This window comes from Hippocampus zosterae, chromosome 4 (assembly GCF_025434085.1).
Source record: "Hippocampus zosterae strain Florida chromosome 4, ASM2543408v3, whole genome shotgun sequence".
In the NCBI taxonomy this organism is placed as follows: Eukaryota; Metazoa; Chordata; class Actinopteri; order Syngnathiformes; family Syngnathidae; genus Hippocampus; species Hippocampus zosterae.
The window spans coordinates 16851141-16874702 of record NC_067454.1 but is presented as its reverse complement, the minus strand read 5'-3'; the positions used below and the strand labels follow the sequence as shown (position 1 = coordinate 16874702).

General features: G+C 43.4%; 1 protein-coding gene across 6 annotated transcripts; it reads right to left on the bottom strand.

Moving 5' to 3' along the window:
- Positions 1–731: 731 nt before the first annotated feature.
- On the bottom strand, positions 732–23562 carry trim66 (tripartite motif containing 66). 6 transcript variants are annotated; one of them, XM_052063593.1, is made up of 18 exons: positions 23319–23561; positions 21076–21244; positions 19082–19277; positions 15928–16057; positions 15514–15630; positions 14337–14451; positions 13969–14115; positions 10298–10415; positions 8721–9520; positions 6661–6879; positions 6342–6471; positions 6192–6267; positions 5937–6117; positions 4114–4952; positions 3894–4017; positions 3724–3798; positions 2938–3090; positions 732–2844 (listed from the first exon to the last, which is right to left on the bottom strand). In XM_052063593.1, the coding sequence occupies exons 2-18, from the start codon at positions 21082–21084 to the stop codon at positions 2608–2610; spliced, it is 3666 nt and encodes a 1221-aa protein (XP_051919553.1). In that variant the 5' UTR covers positions 21085–21244; positions 23319–23561; the 3' UTR covers positions 732–2607. The 6 variants fall into 6 exon arrangements, 5 of the variants coding, with proteins under 5 accessions (XP_051919553.1, XP_051919552.1, XP_051919555.1 ...); XM_052063592.1 differs by having other exon boundaries at positions 21076–23561; XM_052063595.1 differs by having other exon boundaries at positions 5937–6111; positions 21076–23561.

The window sequence follows — 23562 nt, the reverse complement described above, 5'->3', positions numbered from 1 at the left end:
GGTGTAAACAATAATGGAAATCTTTGCAGCATGAATGTGGAAAGCTGCAAGACCGTGTTAGAGTAAGACTTGGTCCCTCAAATTTTGAAGTATACCCAATTGTGACTCAGTGCAGACACAGCTATCTTTTATCCAGCGTCACCCTGACAAAAAATGGAGACAAATTAGTACGACCGTGTTAATCAATAGCGCTAAAAGGCCATTTGGTTGATGTGTCAATGCAGATGTTGGTACATTTTGTGCACTATCACCACTAATAAAATTTAAACAAACAAATCAATTGGCCCACCTTAATAAATAGCACAAAAAGGTCAGCACATCAAACAGAATACAGTAAATGATCATGAACCATTTTGGAGCTCCAAACTCCAAACCCTAATTTCATAAACTGCTGCACTCATCAGGAATCATTTTTTTGTTTTCTCTTCGTGCCTTTCCGTCTGTCCTTTTCATTGTTTACCAAAGTTTACAGCTGTGTCTAATTAGTATTTGACTCTGCTGACTGAAAGGTCACCTTCCTTGCCCGACAAAGACACTAAGCAAGTTGCCTGCTGACAATTGCTGTGTGTTGAGAGAGTGCCTCTGACTTATTCCCATGGCTCCTCTATAAAAAGAAACACAAGAATGGCATTATATCTATGTCTGGGAACAATCAGGTAAAGCTTGAGGATCATACCGCACGTAAAAACAAAAAAAAACTGCCGTGCTCCAAAAATCACAATTTTGCTACTTTTCCATTTTTTTTAATTGTTGATATGTGCAGTTTTGGCTAACATTCTTTAAAAAAAAATCTGGAATAAGATCCGCTCACATAGAAACAGTGATTTAATATTCTTGTAATAGCTTCTTCACACAAGCGCAAACTGAGCTGAATGAATTTCCATTAAAATTACCGGTAAATACATGCGCAGCACTAATACTACTGATGGCACACATTGTTAATATAGGAATGTTATTTCTAGAGCACTTTTCAAAACACATTGAACACACATTATTATGAACAGATATTATGAAAGTCCAGCTATCATACATTGAAGGAAGCAAATAAACCCAAAACGGAAATGTGCGACAGTTACAGAAAGTGGCTTAGCATAACACAATAACAGGTACTTTGTGATATTATCAAGGATGACTGGCAATACTGCATCTTCCACTGTTACTGCATGGGCCTGAGATACTTGGGGTTACTGGCTAAACCATTTCATGCAGCTCTGGCAAAATGATACGATCAAAACAGACTCTATTAAAACCCGCCCTAATTACTCTTTGTGCAGTGGCACTGATCATTTACTCTATATCTGGGGCTTGATTTACTCAACTATGGAAAGCCGGTGGCATCTTATTGTTCTAGTGGTCAAAGCACCTGGCAATTATTTTGAGCAAAACCCTACCTACACTGATATACAGCGGAGAAATAAGGTACAGTCCGCAGAATGTTTGCCTCTATGTATGCCTCTATATGCCACAAGGTGTAATTTACATTACAAGTTCAATCAGCCAGGCAGACTGACTCCCTCCTGGATTTAAATATTTACATGCATTGAGTATGTCATCCTTTTTGCAGCTACAATGAAATCTGAATAGGACTAAGTTGTGTGTTATTTTACAGTACATGTACACTGTACATTGACCCACACAGTAAATACAATGCGTTATGTTAAAGTGCTGTAATGAACAAAATATGAAGCTGTTCACTCTAGGGCGGACACATTTTCCCAAACATACAGCAGCAGCATCCTCGGTGTACATTAGAGCAAACCTCAAGGTACGACATATTAGGCGAGGTGCATATAGACAAGTGAGTGTTAGTGCACTGAGAGCGGGGGAATCATAACAAGCAAAATTTGATGTCAGAATGATGCAACAGGTTACAAAACCCAACCCTAAAACCCTGGATTCTTGTCCACTGGCTATTCTTTTCAAACGTGTTGTTGATATATTGGTGATCATCATCATCATCATTTTCTTGATAGACACTTATTCTTCCAAGGATAAAAATGAATTATCTCACAGCACATTTTTGGGAAGTCTATTTCAATGTTGAAATTGAGTTCTTGGTTGAATATGATCAACTCCAGTTTTGGGGGAGGGATGTGCTTCTCTAGGATCTTCATAACTATAAAGAAGCAAAGTTTGCCGAAGATCCAGATTTTTTTTTTCTTTTTTTGCTCCAATGGAACAAAACGTCAAGATCACACTCAAAGCCAGTGAGTGATTTCTCGACTGGAAAAGATTTGAGCCTTCGCACCCTCTGAGGGCTGTCGATAGATCCAGCAATCCATCATCACCACTTGAAGCCAATCCCAGATACGCTTGTGTGAGTGGCGGAAAACCCCCTGGACCGATCACCAGCCAATCACAAGACTGACTCATACAAAACCATTCATTGTCAATTTTATAGCCAATTGAGACTCAACCTAACAAAACATACTTTTGGACTGTGCAGGGGGGAAAAAAAGTCAAGATTTGAACCCAGATCCCAACCCAAAGCAGCTCGAACTGATCCATAACTGTCATTCCGCTCCCATTATTTAAAGAGAACACAAACATCCCACCAGCTGTTTCAAAAATAAATATCAAAGTAGACCAGAAATCATTGAGTCCTGGTTACATGTGATGTCTCCTTGACTTAAGCGATTGTCGCCTCTTCCTCTTCCTGTGGCACTGCTCCCTCCTCTCCGGCCAGGGGAAACCACTCTCAGTGGCTCGGACGGCCTCATCATATTCATCGCTGTCACTGTCCGCCTCGGCCACTGGGAATACTCTGCCTGGGAACACTTCTTTCAACTTGGAGGTGAAAAAGGTCTCGAGGTTGCGGCCAGCTTGCGCCACCTCTGAATCGGGCTGTGGTCAGACAGGAGAACAAAATGCTCGCAGCGAATCAACAACAATCAGAACACAAACCCAACAAATAGATGTTAACATGTCAGAACTTACATAGTTGAACTTTGCACAGTTGTGGAACATGAGATAGACGTCAGCCACAAACTGCTCGGTGGAGTTGTAATGCTGCGTGCTCCTCTTGTTGAGTCTTGCTCGGATGACGGACAAGTCGATAGGCCTCTTGATGATCTGGTAGTAATGACGAGCCTGCACCACGAAATGTCCACGTTAACACTCCTTATTTCAAATTCAGCAGCATTCATTTGTCCGCCGATTGGTTAGCCCTTTCATACACACTGTAACCTGATCACATGATAATCTGTCCATTGGAGTAACCGCTGTCCCTGAAAGAGTTAATGAGCGCAAAACGTGTAACAGCCAACTTTGACAAGCAAAACAAGCCCGTTGTGGTCTGCACACATCCGCACATCTAATACACCTACTTTTGATATTTCTGGTGAGTGATGTATTTTATTGCACATGATAATGCTTTTATCAACACTGGCTGAATATTGATTCTGAACTGTCAATTTGAATTGACTTGAGAGTTTTGATGGTGTCTATTATGGGGACCTGATCACGGTGGGCATTGAGAGGCGCATCGTGTCCCCGCTCAAGGCCAAGTTACCAAATGGACAGCCCACAACTGTGGCTATGACATTACATCAGCTCTTGCTAATCTTCAGGCTTCTTCTCCATTCACCTTGACAAGTGAAGAGAGAATTTTATTGCCTCAAGGACAGCATAGCGCAAACCATTTACAGCACTTTGGTTTCTGCATAGGGGCTTTCTTTCGACTTGCAGTGAAAGAAATGAAAAAAATGTATGAAAAGCACTCACAAGTGGACTGACAGGCTCGTGAAAAGGAGCACTCAGGATATTATTGAGGATCAGGAGGGTCAATCGCTCACATTTCTAAGAGATCATTGAAAAAAAAAAGCAAACAAACCAAGAACACAGGTGAGCATGTGCATCATCAGTAATGTTTTATAAAAGGACTTGTCACTTACTCTCTGATCGCATGCAGATAGGCCATGCCCTGACGTATGCTCCCCGGATGCTCTTCTATTTTCACAGTCATACTCAACCTGTGGCTGCACAACATCTCTGCACAAGCTGCATAGCCAGTCACCTCTGAAGATGACAACAAATAAACAATTGCTTTGGAGGTTAGCGGCGAGTCAGTGAAAATGCGCACTCTGAATGCGGAGCAAGAAAATGCACACTTACGACGGGAAGCTTAGCAGAGGTGGGATGTGACATGACAAATGGTAAACTTTTGGACAACCATCACAGCATAAAAGGTCCCCACCGATCAGACAGACTCCGCAGAAGTCTTCACTCTCAATTTGGGCACTGTCCTCCTCAACTTCTTCCGTCCTCCTCGGCAGGCGAGGGTTTGCAATGAGGAGTGGCCTCTGACCAGGTCCAACGGGGTACTCTTCCTCGAGGTCAGAGCGCAGGGGTTGTGGCTCGTCTGTCGTTTCATGCTCAGATTCAATGTCAAGTTCAGACTCCACAGACTCCTGAGAGTCCACGTGCTGATCAGACAAATGGTCTGAATCCGTTTCTGCCTGGAACGGGATGCTAACTTCTGGTTGGCTGTCCGACTCGGATTCTGCAGCACCCGAGTCTGCACCAGCATCCGGTCCGCTTTGCGCATCCTCAGATCCTGCTCCCGAAGCCGTTTCTGAAAATGTGTCGCATCGATCGCAGCCCCCCATTGAGTCATTTCTGTTGCAGCTTTGCAGACCGTCATTCTCCTTGCCTGGAACTTCCAGTTCCGTTTCTGACGAGAACCCGGGCGATGTGTCCGAATCGAGTTGCGGTTCGACTTGACAACAGACAACAGCCTCTTCTGAGACTAACTGGGGTTCAGAGTCGGAGTCGGAGTCGAGCTCAGAGTTGTTTCCGTGACGGTCATCGGGTGGCAGGGTGGATGCTTTGGCAAAGCTGGCCCTTGGGCACGTATCCCACTCACTGTCAACTGTGAGCCACTGACGAATGTCTGGAGACTGTGATGCTGTGACCGCACGGGTCCTCGAGGTATCGGGGCCTTTGGACACGCCCTATAAGGAGTAAAATGTTGATCTCACTCCACATGCAATCAGGCAACTCTTTCTCCGATGTTTCAATCAAAAGAGTGGAATGAGAAGAAATGTCAATGCGGTACTTTCTACACCTTTTCACCTTGTGGGAGGCAAAACTCAAACCTCTGAGTGAAGAAACTATTATGTTGCTCGTCAATGGCCGAGCAAACTGAGAAAATAGGATCAATGGCTTGGTGATTTTAGCGTTCTTTTCTAGTTTGAATGTGTGAAGTATCGGTTGAAAACAAGATATTACATGCGGTAAACCGTTTCAAAAGGAGACCCAACATTGGCCGTAATTTCAATTTCGACAGGCGAGTAGTTGAGAGATAGACGTGATGGAAATTCACACGTCGTCGATGGTGATGATGACTTATGATCAGCAAGCACTGAGAAGCCCGGTCATTTGAATCAGGTGCGTTGGAGGAGGAAGACATCTCAAACGTGCTGCAACGGGGTTCTCATGGAGATAAAGCACCGTCATCTCCGAACAGGCTTGTCATTCGCTTTTGCTAGATTACTCATAGACAACCCATCAAACATTTTTTTGGGACATACCTGTGGAAAAATGTCTTCCACAAAAGCCTTTAGTCTCGTTTCATCTCTAACAACTATTTACGTCATCGTTTCGGTTCATGGCAGAGGTAGCCACTCATTTTTCTGCCAACCCAAAGAACCCCAGTGCCTATTGTTCACAAACATGATGTCATGGTATAAAAACATATTCACGATAACAGAATTATCCTTTGTGACTTCTGCAAACAAGGAAACGGAAGAGAGAACCACATTTCTCACAAAGTAACTTGATTCTTGTGGTTCGGTTTTTATGCCGGATGGGTCTTGGGGCATTGGCTGAGACCTGAGCTCAGGGCAACAAACAACCTGTAGCACGACCGTACCAATGGTTCATTTTGAGGGCAGTTCCATCACGTTGCTTTCTTTGCAGCAATCTGCATACCGTACCTTGTACGTTACATCCTGAGAAGTTTGCTGCTGCAAAGTAGCCTTCTCGGTCGTGCTTGCGGGTAAGGGGTCGCTCTGCCTTCGTCCATGTGGGGGAAGTTGAGAGATAAGCACTTTCAGGCGTTCGAGGCAAACCACTGGAACTCTGGCTTGTCCAGAGTCTCCCTGGGAATCTCTGTTCCTTCACAGGAACACAAATAAGAACATTGTCATTTCTTTATGGCTCGTGTAAACGCCACAGGTGACTGTACGTACCCGTTATGACCGTTTCTGGACACGCTGTACTTTTCCTTTGCATCATGACGCACGTCATCATTTAAGTATGAAGGATCTAACGAGGAGGTAGATATAGAGCTTATCGCATAGTCAGTGACGTAAATGTAAGATTGAGTCACTTCCCATCACCTGGCTCCGATTTGTAGGAGAACAATGGAGACCGCCCACTTCTGCTGAGGATGACGTCGGCTGAGGTTTCCTTGACAATGCAAAGAACGCCATCTGAAGCTCTTCTCTGCCTGGAGTCCGCACTGGCATACTAAACACAAAACGATCAGCATTGCAAAGTGTGTTTGAAGACTTCTCCGCTTACGTCAACTTAAATCCGCAGCATTTGTGTGGAAGCTTGCGTTCAACTCAAGACAGTGCGCTGTCTCTTGGTCATACCACGTGATTTTCTCAGGTTGAAGCTTTTTCAATGACATCATTTCTGATGAGACGAGGCTACCTTGCTTGTTACCATATTTGCAGTTCGCTCATCCGAGCGGTGAGGAGATCCCGTTGGCCTTTCAGAATAAGAGCTGACAGATGGAGCCGCAAGCTCTACAGGGGTACTCTGAGAACATCTCTTCCCGTTTGTGCACGCCGAGCTTGGGTGGAGTTGACAGTGCTGTGCATCGGAGCCACAATTGTTGGCTGTCACGGAAACCTCCAGGGACGTGGATCTCTGTGCGGAACACAAATGAGCAGAACTCAACAGTGTTTCAAGCTGTGCCACATCATGCACAGGTTCACCTGTTTGTGTCATGAACAGCAGAAAGAGGGGGAGGACGTGCAAACAAAAACATCACTCAGAGCCTATTCTGGCGCTAATTCAAAGCAAGTGGTCCTTCAGAATCACAGCTGCATATATTATTCCCAATTGTTCACGCAATGAAAGGATTGGTTACCATTAATGATCACCACATGCAAATTCCTCATATAGAGAGCAGTGTTTTCCTTTCATTAAAGTCGAAGCTAGGAATAGCTTGTAGGTTTCAGGGGGGGTCATCTCTTTTTGTTTCTTGCTAGTGGAATCCTGCTATAGTTGTAAAGTTAAAAGAAACATGAGCAACAAAGACCTGAACACAATCCAATAAGCCGAGCCAATGAATTAAACTAATTTCAACAAGCGGCAGTTTGGCAGAAAGTGAGAAATTCTCCTACCGAAAAAAAAGTAACTTCAAGCTGTCGAAGTTTACCGTCATACACAAACATGAAACAGAGAGAATACGTTGTGCGTTGAAAACAACCCCGTAGCTTGGCCTTTAAGTCCAGGAGCATAATTCTAATGTTAACACGTAATTGGAAATTCCATCAGCTTGGTTTACATTCTGACCTTTTTTTTAACCGCTGTCCCTGAAAGGATTAAAAGTGAAACATCAACAAACATGGAGAGCCCAGTTGCCTTGATTCATGCTTTGTGCATTACCATGGTCTGGATGGACCTCCTTTACCACAATTACAGATACTGCTGACAGCCAGTATTTTGCCTCTTTGTGTTGGTGCTTTACGCCCAAACTACAAATCATTCCGCTGCTCTCTTGGATTGCATTTGAAGTCAGCTATCAAATCCAGTCTTCAGCTGTTGTGAGCCGGAGGCTTGAAACTCGTTTGCTTTTTAGACACGCCCTTTTTTCCACATCGAGGTCAGGCCGATAGAGAGCACCTGCGATTAAAAGACTCACCTGATCCGCACCTCTTCAGAAGACACATGAAGGATTGTGACTGCTTCAGAACATACTTTAATCCTTCTTTTGGAATACGGTGGTGAATCTATCTCGGCGTGCTAATCGGAGCTGAAATGATACTTTCACTATTCCCCGAGTGGCTCATTAATGGTAGGTTAAGTACAGGAATGATTACGCTCAAGTGATTTTATGTCATATTCACAGGCTGTGACACAGAAACAATGCATGTCTGTGTTTCTCTCTCGATTGTGATCAAGCATCTCGAGGATTTTGAGAGGGATAATTAACTGATGGCTCAAACCACTGGCAGTAAATCTGGGCTGTTTTCTCCGAAATTCTTGGATGCTTTGCCGTTAAATGTGAAACTCTGTTTTCCAGTTATCCTTTCGTCATATATATATATAAAAAAAAAAAAAAAGAAGCGACGTTCTGTTGTGCCATCTGTTTTCAGGCAGGCTGTCAGCTGTGAGAAGTGATCATTCTGGCAATAAATTAAACGGTGTGTGTTTAGTTCGAGGACTTTGAAGATTTTAATTAAAATAGAATAATCTTGCTCTCTCTTACAATATGTCAGCCAAGTAAATCAGTCAGTGCCTGGCTGCCGCCATCATATTTATTTCAGCTTGGGTATTAGCTTAGTAGCATTTCCAAGGGTTTGAATGTTTCATATGAAACGGTCTTGATCTGTGCACATTTTTGAGAGGTCTATAGAGTGTGTATTGTCCACTCACTGAATATATAATGTCATTGATTACAATTAGATTGGATTGCGTCGTTTTATTTTGGTGTTTTCTTTGAAATTATTGTTATTGGGATTGTTGGGAAAACTTTCTCTCACCCGGCCAGCCGTTTGACCTCGTAGCATCGGCGCAGGAATGATTCTCTGCTGCTCTTTCCTCACTTCTGCTGGAGGATAAACCTGAAACTGTTGTTGGACAGGACTCTTTGCACTTCTGCCGGGCTGTTCCTCCTCAAGTTCTGCCACAACTGTTGGGTCATGACTCTCCTCCACTCTGCATCGCTCGTCCTGGCTTTCCTCGGCCACAATGTCTTGCACCTCCTGCAGACTTGCGCTGTTCTGCAACATCTCCTGGCACGGGACACGGCTCGGGCGTGAATGAGGTTGTTTCTCACTCTGTTGACACTTGCTGACTGGAAGTGGACCTCTCTGGTGATGATGATGGAGATGTGATTCAGGAAGCGACTGGGACTCGGGCGTGCTTGCTTGAGGTTGCGATGCAGGTCCACGACTGCAATTGGTCTCGATCGGTCCCATGACTGGGGCATGGGATGGAGTCGAAGGGCATTGGGAATATGTTTGCAAGGCAGAGGAGTCACTTGGGTGCCAGCACTTCAGCAACTGCTGGCTCTGCACCTGGCACCCAGGGCCAGTTGGAACATAGCTGGAATTGTAGAGCGGACCTCCCAGCTGGCTCTTGTCCAGCTCTGACTGAGAAGGGAGGCCATGGATGCAACACGCCTGGGGCTCATAGCACATCTGATAGCCACAGGCCGGCTCACGTCCTCTGTGGTAAACAGGCGTCAGGGCCAAGCATGTGATAGGCTGGGTCCTTGGAACGGTGGAGCAGGCCAAGCCTTGAGGGTAGGGGCAGTTTCCACCTTCCACAGTCAGCTGGCCTGCGGAATACACAGTTACAGTAAGCCATATGCACGCGGCATCCTTTTTTTTAATTCAGGCTATGCCACCAAATGAACAAGTAATGCCAAAACAGTTCTATCAGCTGTTAGCACGATAAGCCTCAATTCTATGTTCTTTCTAGCCAATCATGTGAGTTCTGGAAGAGGCGCATCAAAAACAACAGTTCGAGAAAAGTGGAGTCACTCCTTTAACATTTCACTAGTAGTCAAAGTTAACAAAGCAATGAACCTATCAAATATATTTCATGACTATTCCCCGAAAATTGCGAAACAAAATGGCAGATGGTCACTCGATCTCCGAACACAAAACAATTAGCACTACCATTGTGCGTCATCAGAAAAATTCTGACCCTGTTTAGGGACCCACATGCTATACAATGTACTGCGCTTTATTCTTCTTTTTTTCAACCACATAAATATGGCATGATTGTCATGGTAGAAGTGGCTCACAACAAAAAGAGTAAAAGGATGACAACACGGTAGAGAGCGTTGATATTTTTATAGGCTGTTGGCAATGATCGATCGCTGAATTAACTGACTGCCATTGTGCATTATGCTGACAGACTATACATACTTGCATTACTAGCCACACATACACGTATGAAATTAGAAATGCAGTAAAATATTTTTGTGGAGAAGGTGACAAAGTGGGTCTGGAGGTTGGACCCATGACACCACACAAAACCATGCCTACAAAAAATGGGTCAATAAGAAAACAGTAATCAACATGCAATTGTTATCTTGATGACATCTGACCTAAGGAGGACATCTGTTTGGTCCAGTAGCTGGCGTCCCAATTGAACTTGATTTTCACAGGACTCCAAGCTTCAGATTGCAGTGATGAATCAAGCAATTCTTGGATTTGCAGAGAAATCTGAAAGAAGAATGCATACTCATGTCAAGTGATTTATCCATTCCATTTCCTTTTTCTATGGTGGAATGGATTGCCAATACATGACTAATATGTAAGACTGAAAGGGGGAGATTGCAATTTCTGCAAGTTCGAGTGAGATTTGAACGTGGCCAGGAATAAACCAAGGTACAAAACTGAAGGCGGACCTTTTGAAAACTTAAATATTGGTGAGAGGGAGCGGGTTATGTTAGTATAATCGAATTAAAGCAGCACCAATTTCATGCAAGTCGCGTATAGTATCTTGACTACTGTAATACCCTTGCCTGTTAGACAAAGAGAGTGCTTATTACAAAACAAAACATTTCTAAACTATGGACAGAGCCCCTAATGTAATAATAATAATAATACTACATTTTATTTGTGGGCACCTTTCTAGAAACTCAAGGACACCTTACAACAAGCAGTTAAAATCACGAGTACAATGTTAAAAACAACATCAAATAAGAAAAAATAAATACAAAATAAATAAATAAAGAAATAAAATAATGGCTTTATGGTCTGAGTGAATAGGCTTGTCGAAACAGATGTGTTTTGAGGCTGGATTTGAAATGTGTTAGTGAGTCTGAATTACGAAGGTCAGCTGGGAGTGAGTTCCAAAGCTGGGGAGCAGAGCGACTGAAGGCTCTATTTCCCATGGTGACGAGGCGAGCAGGGGGGACAGAGAGGAGGACAGAGGAGGAGGAACGAAGAGAGCGGACAGGCGTAGGAATATGGATGAGGTCAGATAGGTATGGAGGGGCTAGGTTATGAATGGATTTGAATGTGAGGAGCAGGATTTTATATTGAATGCGGTGTAAAATGGGGAGCCAGTGGAGATGTTGGAGGACAGGTGTAATATGGTTTATGTATGGTGTGAGTGTGATAATGCGGGCGGCTGAATTTTGGACCAGTTGAAGCTTATGGAGGGTTTTTTGAGGGAGACCAAACAGAAGGGAATTACAGTAGTCGAGTCGCGAGGTGACGAGGGTGTGTACAAGTATAGCAGTGGACTGAGGAGTGAGAGAAGAGCGGAGCCGGTGGATGTTTCGAAGATGATAATATGCAGAACGAGTGATGTGGTTGATATGTGAGGTGAAGGAGAGGGTGCTATCAAGGATGACACCCAGACTCTTGACCTGAGGGGAGGGGGAGATGGAAGAGCTTTCGAAGGGAATGGAGAAATTGTTTATTTTGTTTAGAGTGGATTTAGTGCCATCCATCCATCCATCCATCAATTTTCTGGACCGCTTAATCCTCACTAGGGTCGCGGGGGGTCCTGGAGCCTATCCCGTCTTCGGGCAGTAGGCGGGGGACACCCTGGATCAGTTGCCAGCCAATCGCAGGGCACACAGAGACGAACAACCATCCACGCTCACATTCACACCTAGGGACAATTTAGAGCGTCCAATCAGCCTACCATGCATGTTTTTTGGAATGTGGGAGGAAACCGGAGCACCCGGAGAAAACCCACGCAGGCCCGGGGAGAACATGCAAACTCCACACAGGGAGGCCGGAGCTGGAATCGAACCCGGTACCTCTGCACTGTGAAGCCGACGTGCTAACCACTGGACTACCGGGCCGCCAGATTTAGTGCCAATGAGGAGGAATTCAGTTTTATTGCTATTCAGTTTGAGGAAATTTGAGGTGAACCAAGATTTTAATTCCTGCAGGCAGTTGGTTAGGGAGGATGGTGGAAGTATGGTATTAGGTTTGGTAGAGATGTAGAGCTGGGTGTCATCCGCGTAGCAATGAAAGTGAATGTGATGTTTCCTGAAGATATTACCAAGGGGAAGAAGATAGATTAGAAATAGCAATGGGCCAAGGACAGAACCCTGAGGAACACCTGAAGTGAGGGGAAAGGGGTGAGATCTAAAACGTTTGAGCTGGATAAACTGGGTGCGGTCAGAAAGATAGGAGCGGAACCAGGAGAGGGGGATGCTGGTGATGCCAATGGAGGAGAGTCTGTCGAGGAGGATGGAGTGAGAGATGGTGTCAAAGGCTGCACTGAGGTCAAGCAGGAGGAGGATGGCGAGTGAACCGGAGACAGCAGAGAGAAGAAGGTCATTGCATATTTTGAGGAGGGCAGTTTCGTTACTATGGAGGGGACGGAAGCCAGATTGAAATTGTTCGTAGAGGTTATTGGAGGAAAGATGGGTGTGAAGTTGAGCAGCTACTGTTTTTTCTAGAAGTTTGGAGATGAACGGAAGGTTTGATATGGGACGAAAGTTGTTCAAGTCGGAGGGATCAGAGCCAGGTTTCTTCTGTATGGGAGTGACAGCAGCAGTTTTGAGATGGGATGGTACAATGCCAGTAGAGAGGGAAGTTTGAATAATGTTAGTGATGAGAGGGGAGAGGGCCGGGATAGAAGCTTTGACTAAAACAGTAGGGAGAGGGTCAAGTTGACAAGCAGAGGATTTGGACTTCTGGATTAAGATGGAGATTTGGTGGACAGATGGGGATGTGAATGCAGAGAATAGGTGGGTAGGAACCGGGGAGAATGGAGAAGGAGGGTTAGGAGCAGCTGAAGGGGTGAGTTGCTGGTGGATAAGTTGGATTTTGGATGTAAAAAATGAGGCCAGAGTATTACAAAAATCAGTGGAATAGAGATGTGAGGGAAGAGTGTCAGCAGGTTTAGTGAGTTTAGAAATGAGTGAAAAGAGTGATCTGGGGTTGCCTTCATTGGAACTGATTAATCCAGAGTAGAAGATTGATTTGGCTTTGGATATTGAGTCCTTGTAATGGAGAAAGTGGGTAATGTACATTTCTTTATGAATGGCGAGTCCAGTTTTTCTATATAATCTTTCAAGTTGACGGCCTTTTGATTTAAGTTGTCTGAGGGTAGGGGTAAACCAGGGTGCTGTTTGGTTGAAGGAGACAGTTCGGGTTTTGAGTGGGGCCAGGATATCGAGAATGTTATGGAAATTTGTATTGTAGTGTGTCAAAAACTCATCTGTTGTAGAAAGACCATCAGTACTGGGGAGGTTGTTGATAAGTGATTCTAAATTGTCCGGGTTAATGTCCTTGATTTTACGGAAATGTATAATGCGTTGTGGGTTGGATTTGAAAAATGACAGGTTAACATTGAATGAAAGCAATAGATGATCCGTGTATGGGAGGAGTAACATAACCAATATAAATTGGATGAGAATCTTTCACATTTGGTCGAATTTTTTTTTCTCCATGTCACTTTAGGGGCTCTGTCGGATGTTATAATGCACATTCTTTTTTTTTTTTTTTCTGTGTCCTTCCACCAACGAAACACAACAATACGTTGAGCATCGCATTTTCTTCTGTTTACATGTCACAGGTTCTGAATGTACTCCTGATGAAGTGTCCTTTGCTATGTGTATGATATGGAGCATTTTTTTTCACCGTCATTGTATGAGTTTGAGGGTTTCACTGTGTCCACACGGAGGCATCTACCTCCACATATGCATTTCTCTGAAGCTCACTGAATCTTAACCTACTTGTATGTTTTCCCAGTACTTTTATTTCCACTTGCAGTGAATGTCACCGCATCATTCTGATGGCTTACCAGTCTCCTGCTGAAGAGCACCGGGCCCCGGCGATGGTGGGTGGTTGCCCAACTGATGAACTTTTGCACATGGTCTAATTGGGCACATGTCTCTATCGCCCCCTGCAGCTGGTCCTCCAGAGGCTGCTGCAAGTCCTCTGAAATTTTCTGCACAAAAACAATAACATGCAAGCAGTCTCTTGTGCCTACTGGCACACAAGGAGCAATCACCACTCACTCTACTCTATTTCAGTACATGTTGTCTGAAGAGAATTTGATTGAGCACTATGGGCTTTTGTTCGCTTTCTCTCAGTGCTGATAGAGGATTCTGTACACGTACAAACGCTAACTGGCTAAGAGATAAGGAAAGAAAAGGAGAAAGTAATTACCTCCAGTTGCTCTATTAATAGGTTAGCTCGTTTGTTAAGCTCGTTCATCATAATCATCTTTGCCATCTTAATCTGGTTCTCAGCCTTCCTGTGTGCAATCTTGACTCCATGAACTCTACAAAAAGAAAGAAAATGGAAAGGAAATCTCATAGGACAGGTCAAAAAAATCCCACTAGCATAAGATTGTAAAACAAACTCACAGGCCACAAAATCAGCAGAGAATGGATATAAAAGGTCCTGGTCAAATGCCAGGTTTTTGTCATATGAAAAAATGACACTAAATTAAATGATTTCCTAACTTTTTCCATCACTGTGTCCGATAACTTGTATTACTTATAAAAGTATATCCTGTATATAATTTTAAAAACTGCTTTTCATTGTTTGCTCTCAAGCAGAAACCGAAACCTTTCATGCAAACACTGACTGTTCATAATTCACTCCACCATGTCAAAGACCGCATTCCACCTGAAGAAAACAGCCCCAGAGCATGATACTGCCACCACAATGCTTCCTTGTGGTTATGGTGTTCTTTTGGTGAATAACAGTGTAATGTTTGCATCAAACGTCGCTTTTGGAATTCTGACTGAAAAATTCAACCTGATGCCTTTTTTTTTTTTTACATGAAAACCTGGCATTTGAACAGTGGTGTGTAGACCTTTCATCTCCACTTTATACACAACCCAAACAGATCGAGTACAAGAACCCTGCCAGCTGCAAGAGAAGGACAAAGGTTTTTTTTTTTCCCGAACTACAGCCACAGTAGAGTGAATCTTCCCTTAAGTTCCAGTTCAGCATAAGCAAATTTGTTTATTTGTGATTTTTTTAGGAAACTTATCCTCGTTATTCCCTGTACTTTGGCACTATTTTGTGGCATCTTGGGACCTAGGAAGTATGTTAAAGTGAGGGTGGGATTTCATTTAACCAGGCCATAGCCTTGTCTAATGGGTGGGTGTTGTTGATGGATTTGCGGCAGGGCTCACTCCCTGTCCCTTAACAATAATAACAAGTGTATTGTTAAATTAAGACATCGAAATCAATGGATTTGGAAAGAAGCTCATTAGATCAATTGATTGTCTGGAAAGTGAAGGTATGTGTATTGGTTAAGTTACATTCCTGATGTCATAGTACAACACAGAAGTGACCTCATGTCAGTTTTTCTTTTTTAATGTGAACCAACCTGTCCTCTATCTGCTTTGCATTGTTCTCCACTGCAGACCTCCTCTCTTCCACCTGTACCATCAGGCTTTCAAAGAGCCACCGCTGATCCTGAAGAGCCTTCCCAATCTGCACCACCCTGCACACATGAGGTGAAGCATTCACAGCATGCACCACAGAGGGGAAGTTCATGAATAAACAACGCCAGAAGGAAATGTTATTCTCCGGGGATGCAGGTGACCTTAGAGCCGACTGCTGTGCTGTAACATCTCCGAAAAACACAAGCATACGAATCCTGAATAGATATGAGGGAGGAGAAGGGGAGTGTTTGTACAGATACTGATGATAAAAGTGACAGGGAACGTTTAAACCTGCACTCGGCCCTTCTTTGCCGTGTCCTTGTGTTATATGAACGCGTGTGTGTGGGAGGTCTTACCTGTGGGTTTTATGGGAGGACAGGTGACAGGTGCTGCAGCACAGGAGGTCACATGACTCACAAAGCAGCTCCAGGGGCTGCTGTCCATGAGAGTGGCACATGAGGATGGAACAAGGATACGACCCTGTACCTGGGGCCGGCCGTTGGGAGACAATATGCAACGGCAATTAGAAAATAAGTGACTCGTGCGGACAACTTGAGACACACCACACAGCAGCATTTGTGCAACTGTTGCAGATACATGCTGACTGTCCGTTTCAGTAGGTACATCTGCACTGTAGATATAAATGATTGAACATAGAGAATGATTCATTTTTGATTTAGCGATGAATTTAATAATACCAAGTGCTTGGTAAAAATTGTGCTTTTCTTTGTTCATGTAGAGTCTCAGTCATCCACGAGTTGGTAATTGGATCATACTACACGACAGTGTCCACGTGTACCTAATGTTATGATCAGCAAATGTCTTTCGAGAGAACAAACAACTACTTTAGCAGCCATTATTCCATTTTCTAGCAAGTGTGTGGAGGGGCAGTGCAGACGCTGGAGTCAGCAGCAGTATATGAACGACAACACCAACAACTGTTGCAAGAAGTGAATAAGATCTTGTGGAATGCTGCCAGAAAATGATGATGTCATATTGATGATGTCAGCAAGGTCATCAAAGGAGATTATTCCCCCGCATCTCCACAATTGAGTAATGCTTAGTTCATGTAGAATAGTATAACAAATCTCTGAATTCACTTTACTGTCTCTAGACCTCTGGCATCAAAAGTGAGTACTGTACACCCCCAAATGACAACATCCAAAGTAGGCCCAATTAGCCAATTTCCCACCCCAGTCTCAAGTGACCGTTTAGAGTTACAAGGCCCAGTGTGACACACACGCTTATTCGCTCAGTCACTGGAAGGTCAATATAGCTATCTGACGATCTAAAAAAAAGAACTGTTTCTCCTAGTCCGGTCCAATCAGCTCATCAGCAAGCTTTGCAGAAGCCTGATAATGATCCTGAGGATCGGGCTTGAGCACCCTGGCCTCGGCTAGAAGAAGACAGCCAACAACCTGAAACTGAGAGCATAACATTGAGTTGATTCCAGGACAGGTTGTTAGATTAAAATACAAACTCTACTTTGCTACACCGACTGCATGTAATCAGCATGCGATTCAAGTTTGACTCAAACAGTTCAAGAGCAATCTGAGTGACAAAGCAATATTTCAAGCGGTCCAATCAATTCTTTGATGCAGCAGCCAGCAGCACTCTAAAATATCTTTCAAACACTTGCAAATAGGTCAGCGTGGAGAGTGACGAACGCAGCCTTTCCGCTCGCTGTTGGCCGCCTCACCTGGGGTGACCCGCTCACACTTGTGTGGCTTACGAGCGCAAAGCATCGTTTGGTGTTAGCAAAGCCAACATGACTGCCCACATCCTGTCTGCCAGCTCTTCTCACACTGCACATACGAAGACTAAGGTCTCACCATGAACGAGCGCAGAGGACAAACGAGTGGTCCACAAAAGCTTCCTCTCCCCTTGAGGCTCTTTAAATAGCAGCAAGCTAAAATTAGCAAATAATGAAACCTTACAGCCTCTTTACAAATCTGGGACACTTATTTCAATAAAGGAGTGATTAAAACGTGATCTTTAGGAATCATTTGAAGCTATTACTAAAAGGCATACCATGATATTTCCTTAAATAATAGCATGGGGTGTATTTGACGGAAAACTTTTGTTTTTAAATACCTGTAAGAAAAGTAGCAGTCTATTATTACAGTGAATGTAAGAGAATAATTTTTTGTTTGTCTTCTTTGCCACATTTTTTGCTTCAAGTTAATAGACATTGTACTGTAACTCCTGTTGTGCACATCTTGGCTACCTGGGGGCAGTAATATACAGGCATACAAATATGCAGTACATGAAGACAGCCACTCCTCAGTAATGTTGTTATCTTGAACATTAATGAAATGACAATAAAACTAAAATTTAATAACAAAAAACAAACATTTTGTAATGAAATACATTACCAACAACGCTTAAAAAGAACAACAACAAAAATTAACCAAAACTACATCCGTCTATCCATTAACTGAACTTAACTCGTTGCCAGCCAATCGAAGGTGAAACAATCTATATTCAAACCAAAACTAACTACAGCTCTTCCAAAAATGTCCTTCTTTTGCATCTTTGTCAATTAATATCATACATGTGTTTTCAAGTTTCATTTTAAACGTATTTATTTCGGTATTGATTTACGTCCAAACAGAAGAAGGAAGGTCAAACAACTACATATATTTCAAAAGACTAAAACTAATACTAAAACTAATACATATTAAACACTAAATACTTTTTTGGGCTATTTGCCTCAGAGGTGGGTACCATTAGTCCATTACTTACTTTGGTAACTTTTTGAATTAATTTTTACTTGTGAGAATAGTTTCAATGCAACGTACTTTTTACTTTTACTTGAGTATTTATTTATTTTTTGTTGTTAAAGGGAAACTAAACCCAAGCATTTTAACCCTTTCAGGACAGTGGACAGCTTATCAATGTATCAGGTTACAGGTTATCATTATTGGCGAATGAAAGAGTTAAAGCAACCATACATTATGCCAGCACGAGTCAGAACACTGTCATCTGATTCATCGTGCATTAGAGTTAAGAATTCATCGTATGGGGACCCGCTATGTTCGGCGAAATCGTTTTCAACTGCAGACCGGAAGTGAGGTCGCAGCTACGGTTCCGCCTTGTCTGCTTCTTTTGAATTGTGTCGGCTAACAGATTTTGCGAGAGAAGACTTTAATCATTTGTTGTAGGAACACCATGGCTGAGATGCAAACCAATGTGTGACTTTTTACTCTTACACCCTAAGTTTGAAAACATAGGCTGTGTTTTTCCTATTGATTGCTTTACTTTGTCAAAACTAGACTTGATCATTTTCACAACCTAAAAGGACGACGACACGGCGTTCGAGACTAAAATAGAGAGGGGTAAAGTCAATTACGCTTGAGACTTTGACTTTGTGCTTGAGCTCTTGAGTAGAGAACCACAGGGAGAGCAATGACATGGAGGAGCTTGAAAAGTAAACTGTCAGCCAGGCCAGAAAAGAAAACTTGAATTTAGCTGAATTTTTGAATTTTACTTCATTGAAAGCCTGCTTGCCTTGTCCAGTTGTCGGAAGGGAGCCAGAGCCTTTCTGGGGCAGTTCAGGCCTGTGCTGGTCGTGCAGGTCCGCGTACAGAGATGACGCTGCGGCTTTCTGATGCTGATGCACATCCGTGCACTGGCAACACAACCACTTGTTGCACAGCGTGCACAAGCTCTGTGCAAGTGTCATCTCCGAGCACTCTGAGCAAATCTGATAAAGGGAGATTTAAAAAAAAAATTTAAACTCTTATTTACATGAAGAAAAGGATGTGTGAAACCAGGAAACAAAGAAGAACGGTGTTTCTAAATGTCTGCCTATGCTGTTATCAAGGGATTATTACAGCTATTGTTGTGCCTATTGTTCTCTTGTTAGCCATCCCTCTACCCCAGAGGGTCTAAACCAGGGGTGCCCAAACTTTTTAGATCGAAGATCTACTTTTTGATCAACTAACCTCCCGGGATCTACCCTTCCCGGCACGCACGCACGCGCACCCGCACGCGCACCCGCACGCGCACGCGCGCGCACACGCACACGCACACACACGCGCTTACGCCATGATGAGAAATAGCCTGAAACGGAGGCATGCGACACACTTTTGCAGCCTGTTAACTATCGTAGCTCACATGTACCATTTTAAAGTGCTTACCTGGACCCTCCTAGATTCCTATTCTTTGCCCGTGCCCTCGGTGAATTGTACACGAAGCAAACTCTGAATGAGAATCATAACGATAAAAGATAGCGCGCAACAGCTCTGATCACAAGCTGCAATTGCAAACTGCTGAGCGCTAACAACTTCCGGTGACGTAATCACGCGCCACTGTAAATTTAAAATGTAGCTGCTTTATTTTATTTTTTAAATATTTTTTTAGTGACAATGTGACTGATAAGATGATTAGGGTGCAGTGTATATTAACACAAAAAATATATTACTAACATGTACAAAGACACACAAATGGTTGTTTGTTGTTTTTCTCCTCAACACTCCTCGGATCTACTTGGGACCTGTCTTAGATCTACCGGTAGATCAGGATCGACCTAATGGGCACCCCTGGTCTAAACTATGGCCTGAGGGCCATTTGCGGCCCGCCGTCCAATTTTTAGCAGCCCTCGGCATATCGTAAAATTCATGTCATTTGCCTGCATTGCACAACTTACTTTCCACACAGGGTGGGAAGCAGGGAAAGAGAAGAAGGAAGTCAAATTTTCCACTTCCCTGTTTTCCACCAATAACACCTTTTAAAATTAGTTACTTTTTTTTCGAACTGTGAATGCAGCAGTGTGAATCGCAATTGTTTGCTGTTCCACTTTCTGTTCCATGTCAAGGTCAGATTAGGACAGATTGCTCTCATCTTGGTTCTGAATGTGAAGCTGAAGTGATTGTGATGCTTCTTTGTGCAGGAGCGGGTCTGTTCGAGTGGGATACAAAGCCAATGGGCATCCCAAAATATGTTTTATATAAATAAATAGAATGCATATGAACATAATATATAACTGCCAAGCATATGTCATAGTGGCTCTTGCATTCTTTCGTTTTTCTGTATGTTACCCTTGATAGAAAAAGTTTGTACACCACTGCTCTACTCTCTCTCAAGCCTCTGTTGCCTCTGTCGCTGAGAGCTTGCTCATGTGGGGTTCGATCATTTTCTTGAAAGAGGAGTTTGGTTCTTGACTCGCTCACTTTATGACGTGCCTTGAGATCACCTCGACTATGAATTGGTGCTATTTAAATCAATCAATACAACATTTACAATAATAACTTGTTTGTTCCTGTTGTCATCTTGAGGGTTTAACTTCTGTGAAGCTCTCATAATGCAGAAAAAATTAAACGATGAGAATCGTTCACGACTCATGAGCAGCGACCAGCATAAAAGATAATTTTGAAGAAAAGAAAACATTTCTGCATGCATTTAAGGAGTGCCAACAGAAACATAATGTCAAAACCCCCGCCAAAAAGAAAACCCTGCATATGCCACACCAAAGGAACAAAGCACACAATCAACAATCTTACCTTCTCCATTTCTGTGGCTTGGCAGAGCGGCGTCACCTTTGCAGAGAGCAGCGTGTCGCCTGGCGCCTCGGCAGCGGGAACACTAAGAACACTTCTACCTGAGGCAGAAGCGCTGTGCCCCAGCGGAGACCGCTTACATGACAGCCTCACGGCGCGCTCTCCCTCGTCACTTCATCCGAGTGAAGGTTCCTCCCCCCCATCGGCCCGGTGGAGCGGAGGAGAGAGAGAGCGGGTGTCACATTCAAATTCATCCCTTGCTTGCACCGCGCAAATTGGGAGAATCTCTTTTTTTTTAAATATGCCTGTGCATAATAATTGGGAATTAGTGAAATGAGATTATTATTATTTTTTTAATAGGGCAAAATATCCCCGGAAGCTCTTTTCATAGAATGGAGGAAAGAGGAACAAGTGAAGGAGGAGGAGGAGGAATATTTGCTTGCCAGCAGGTTGGCAGGTCCACTAAAACGAAGAATGTTTAGGACAAGAGTGAGGCAGCTGTGGCCTTCTTCTGCAGCCCTGCATCAGCATGTGGGCCCACAGGAGCTAACGTGGCTCATCCAAAGCAGGTCAGCCTCTGATAAGCTCCAGATGGGACGGGGTTACACTCTTGCAACCCTTGCTAAAATTATGAAATCAATTAAGATTCTCTCAGACTTACTAAGATGAAGACCCAATTTAGACCGCAGCTGCACCAATTAATCGGTCGGTCATTTATGTCAGCCGACAGTAGGCCTTTTTTGTGAGTTTTACGATTAAACGCCATGTAATATTACTGTCTCATGAAACGGGAAATACTGTTCAGTCGGTACGGGCATGAAGGAAAGGAGAAACATGGCTGACACAATGTTTTTCTGTATGCATGACATTTTTCTCCATCCTCATATGCCCATTAACACGCAAAGTATAGTTATGATAAGAATGTTCATATTCATGCTGTCAAAGATGACATGTGGGAAAGGTGTCTGCGGTTTTCAATTTGAAATCATCACTTCATGACAAATAAAATAATGGAATAAGAGCAATGTGATTCGCCGTTAGAATGCATTATGCATTGTTTCAGCAATAACTCCTAACTCCTCATGATGCTTATGTGCTGCATACGTTTATGACCAGAATGTAAATCTAAATTCAGAAGTTCATGCTCTTTTATAGGTCAAACTTTAAAACCAAAAATGGCAAGATCTCATAAAAGCTGATGTGCAAGACAAAAATAAAATACATTTTTGAAAACAGCTTCCAGAATACATTTAGAGACACAGAACGCCGTTTCTGATTAAAATTTGCTTTTGACCAGTGTAATAAACCAGCGGAATTTTTTTTTCCGGCCAAGTATCGGAATCAACATCGGCCTACAACTATCGGTCGGGAACTAATTTAGACATATTGCTTGAGTACTGGAAAAGAGGAAAATAATTGAAGCTCTCTGAAGGTGTTACGAGTCTGCCTGACAACAACCTCTGCAGCAGCCTGACCTACAAATGTGGCAAATTTCACATCCTTGGGTGCTTCAATGGGGAGTTCAGAGCAATCCTGTTCCCCGCGGTGTACCCATGGACCTAATTTGAAAACACAATTAGTCGCTCGTTATTCACTCGGCTTTTAATATGGGCACACTAGAACAAAAAGGACACAGAGCTGTCTCCTGTTAGCTTCCACTGCACAAAATTGGAATAACTCTCTGAAAAGCACTCACAATTTGTGTTTTGGGTGCCTTTTACGAAATATCCCTTTCACAAGATTAAAAACTTGCTTTGCCCTCAAATTATGGAATGCACTTGTCCAACCTTCCACTTCAGGCGATATTTTCGAAAGCAGTTTTACACACACATTTGAGGACATTGCAATAGATTCCTTGATTTGCAGCATTTAGTATTTTAACTATATTTAATTAATTTAATCCTGATTATGTATGATCTCGTCTTATCGTCATGGCAATTTTCCACGTGAGCACGTCTGGAGACGAATGCAACAACAAGCCTGTCAATCAATGACAAACGAGTCCCCCCCCCCCCCCCCCCCCGCATCCAGCGCCAGCAGCTTCAGCATCGGAGCACATTTTGGGAGATGACGCACCTATCTATCATGGCAGCGTGGCGCAGTAAAAAACAAGACAAAACAAAGCACACAAGCACCGAAGACAACGCCACACACAGACACAAAGTTAATCACTAAATGTTGACAAAATAATATTCGGCTTAGTCCTAATGTGCTAGTTTAGGTGCAGCCTGAAGTAAACATATTACCAGGTGTGCGTCAATTCCGTCTGCGCTGCTCCAAATCCGCCGACACTTTCTTCCTTCCTCCTCCCTGAGTGTCACAGCTTCAATGTCAGCCTCGCAAAAACTTGTTCTATGTACGTTTCTTGGTAAGCAGACTTGTTTGTTAGTTTGTGTTTTCGGACCTTGCTCCCAGGTAGCGTCACTGAGTGTCGGTCACCGCCAGCGGATGTCGCTCTTTGGCCCGGCCAAATTTGGGAGCTTTAAATCT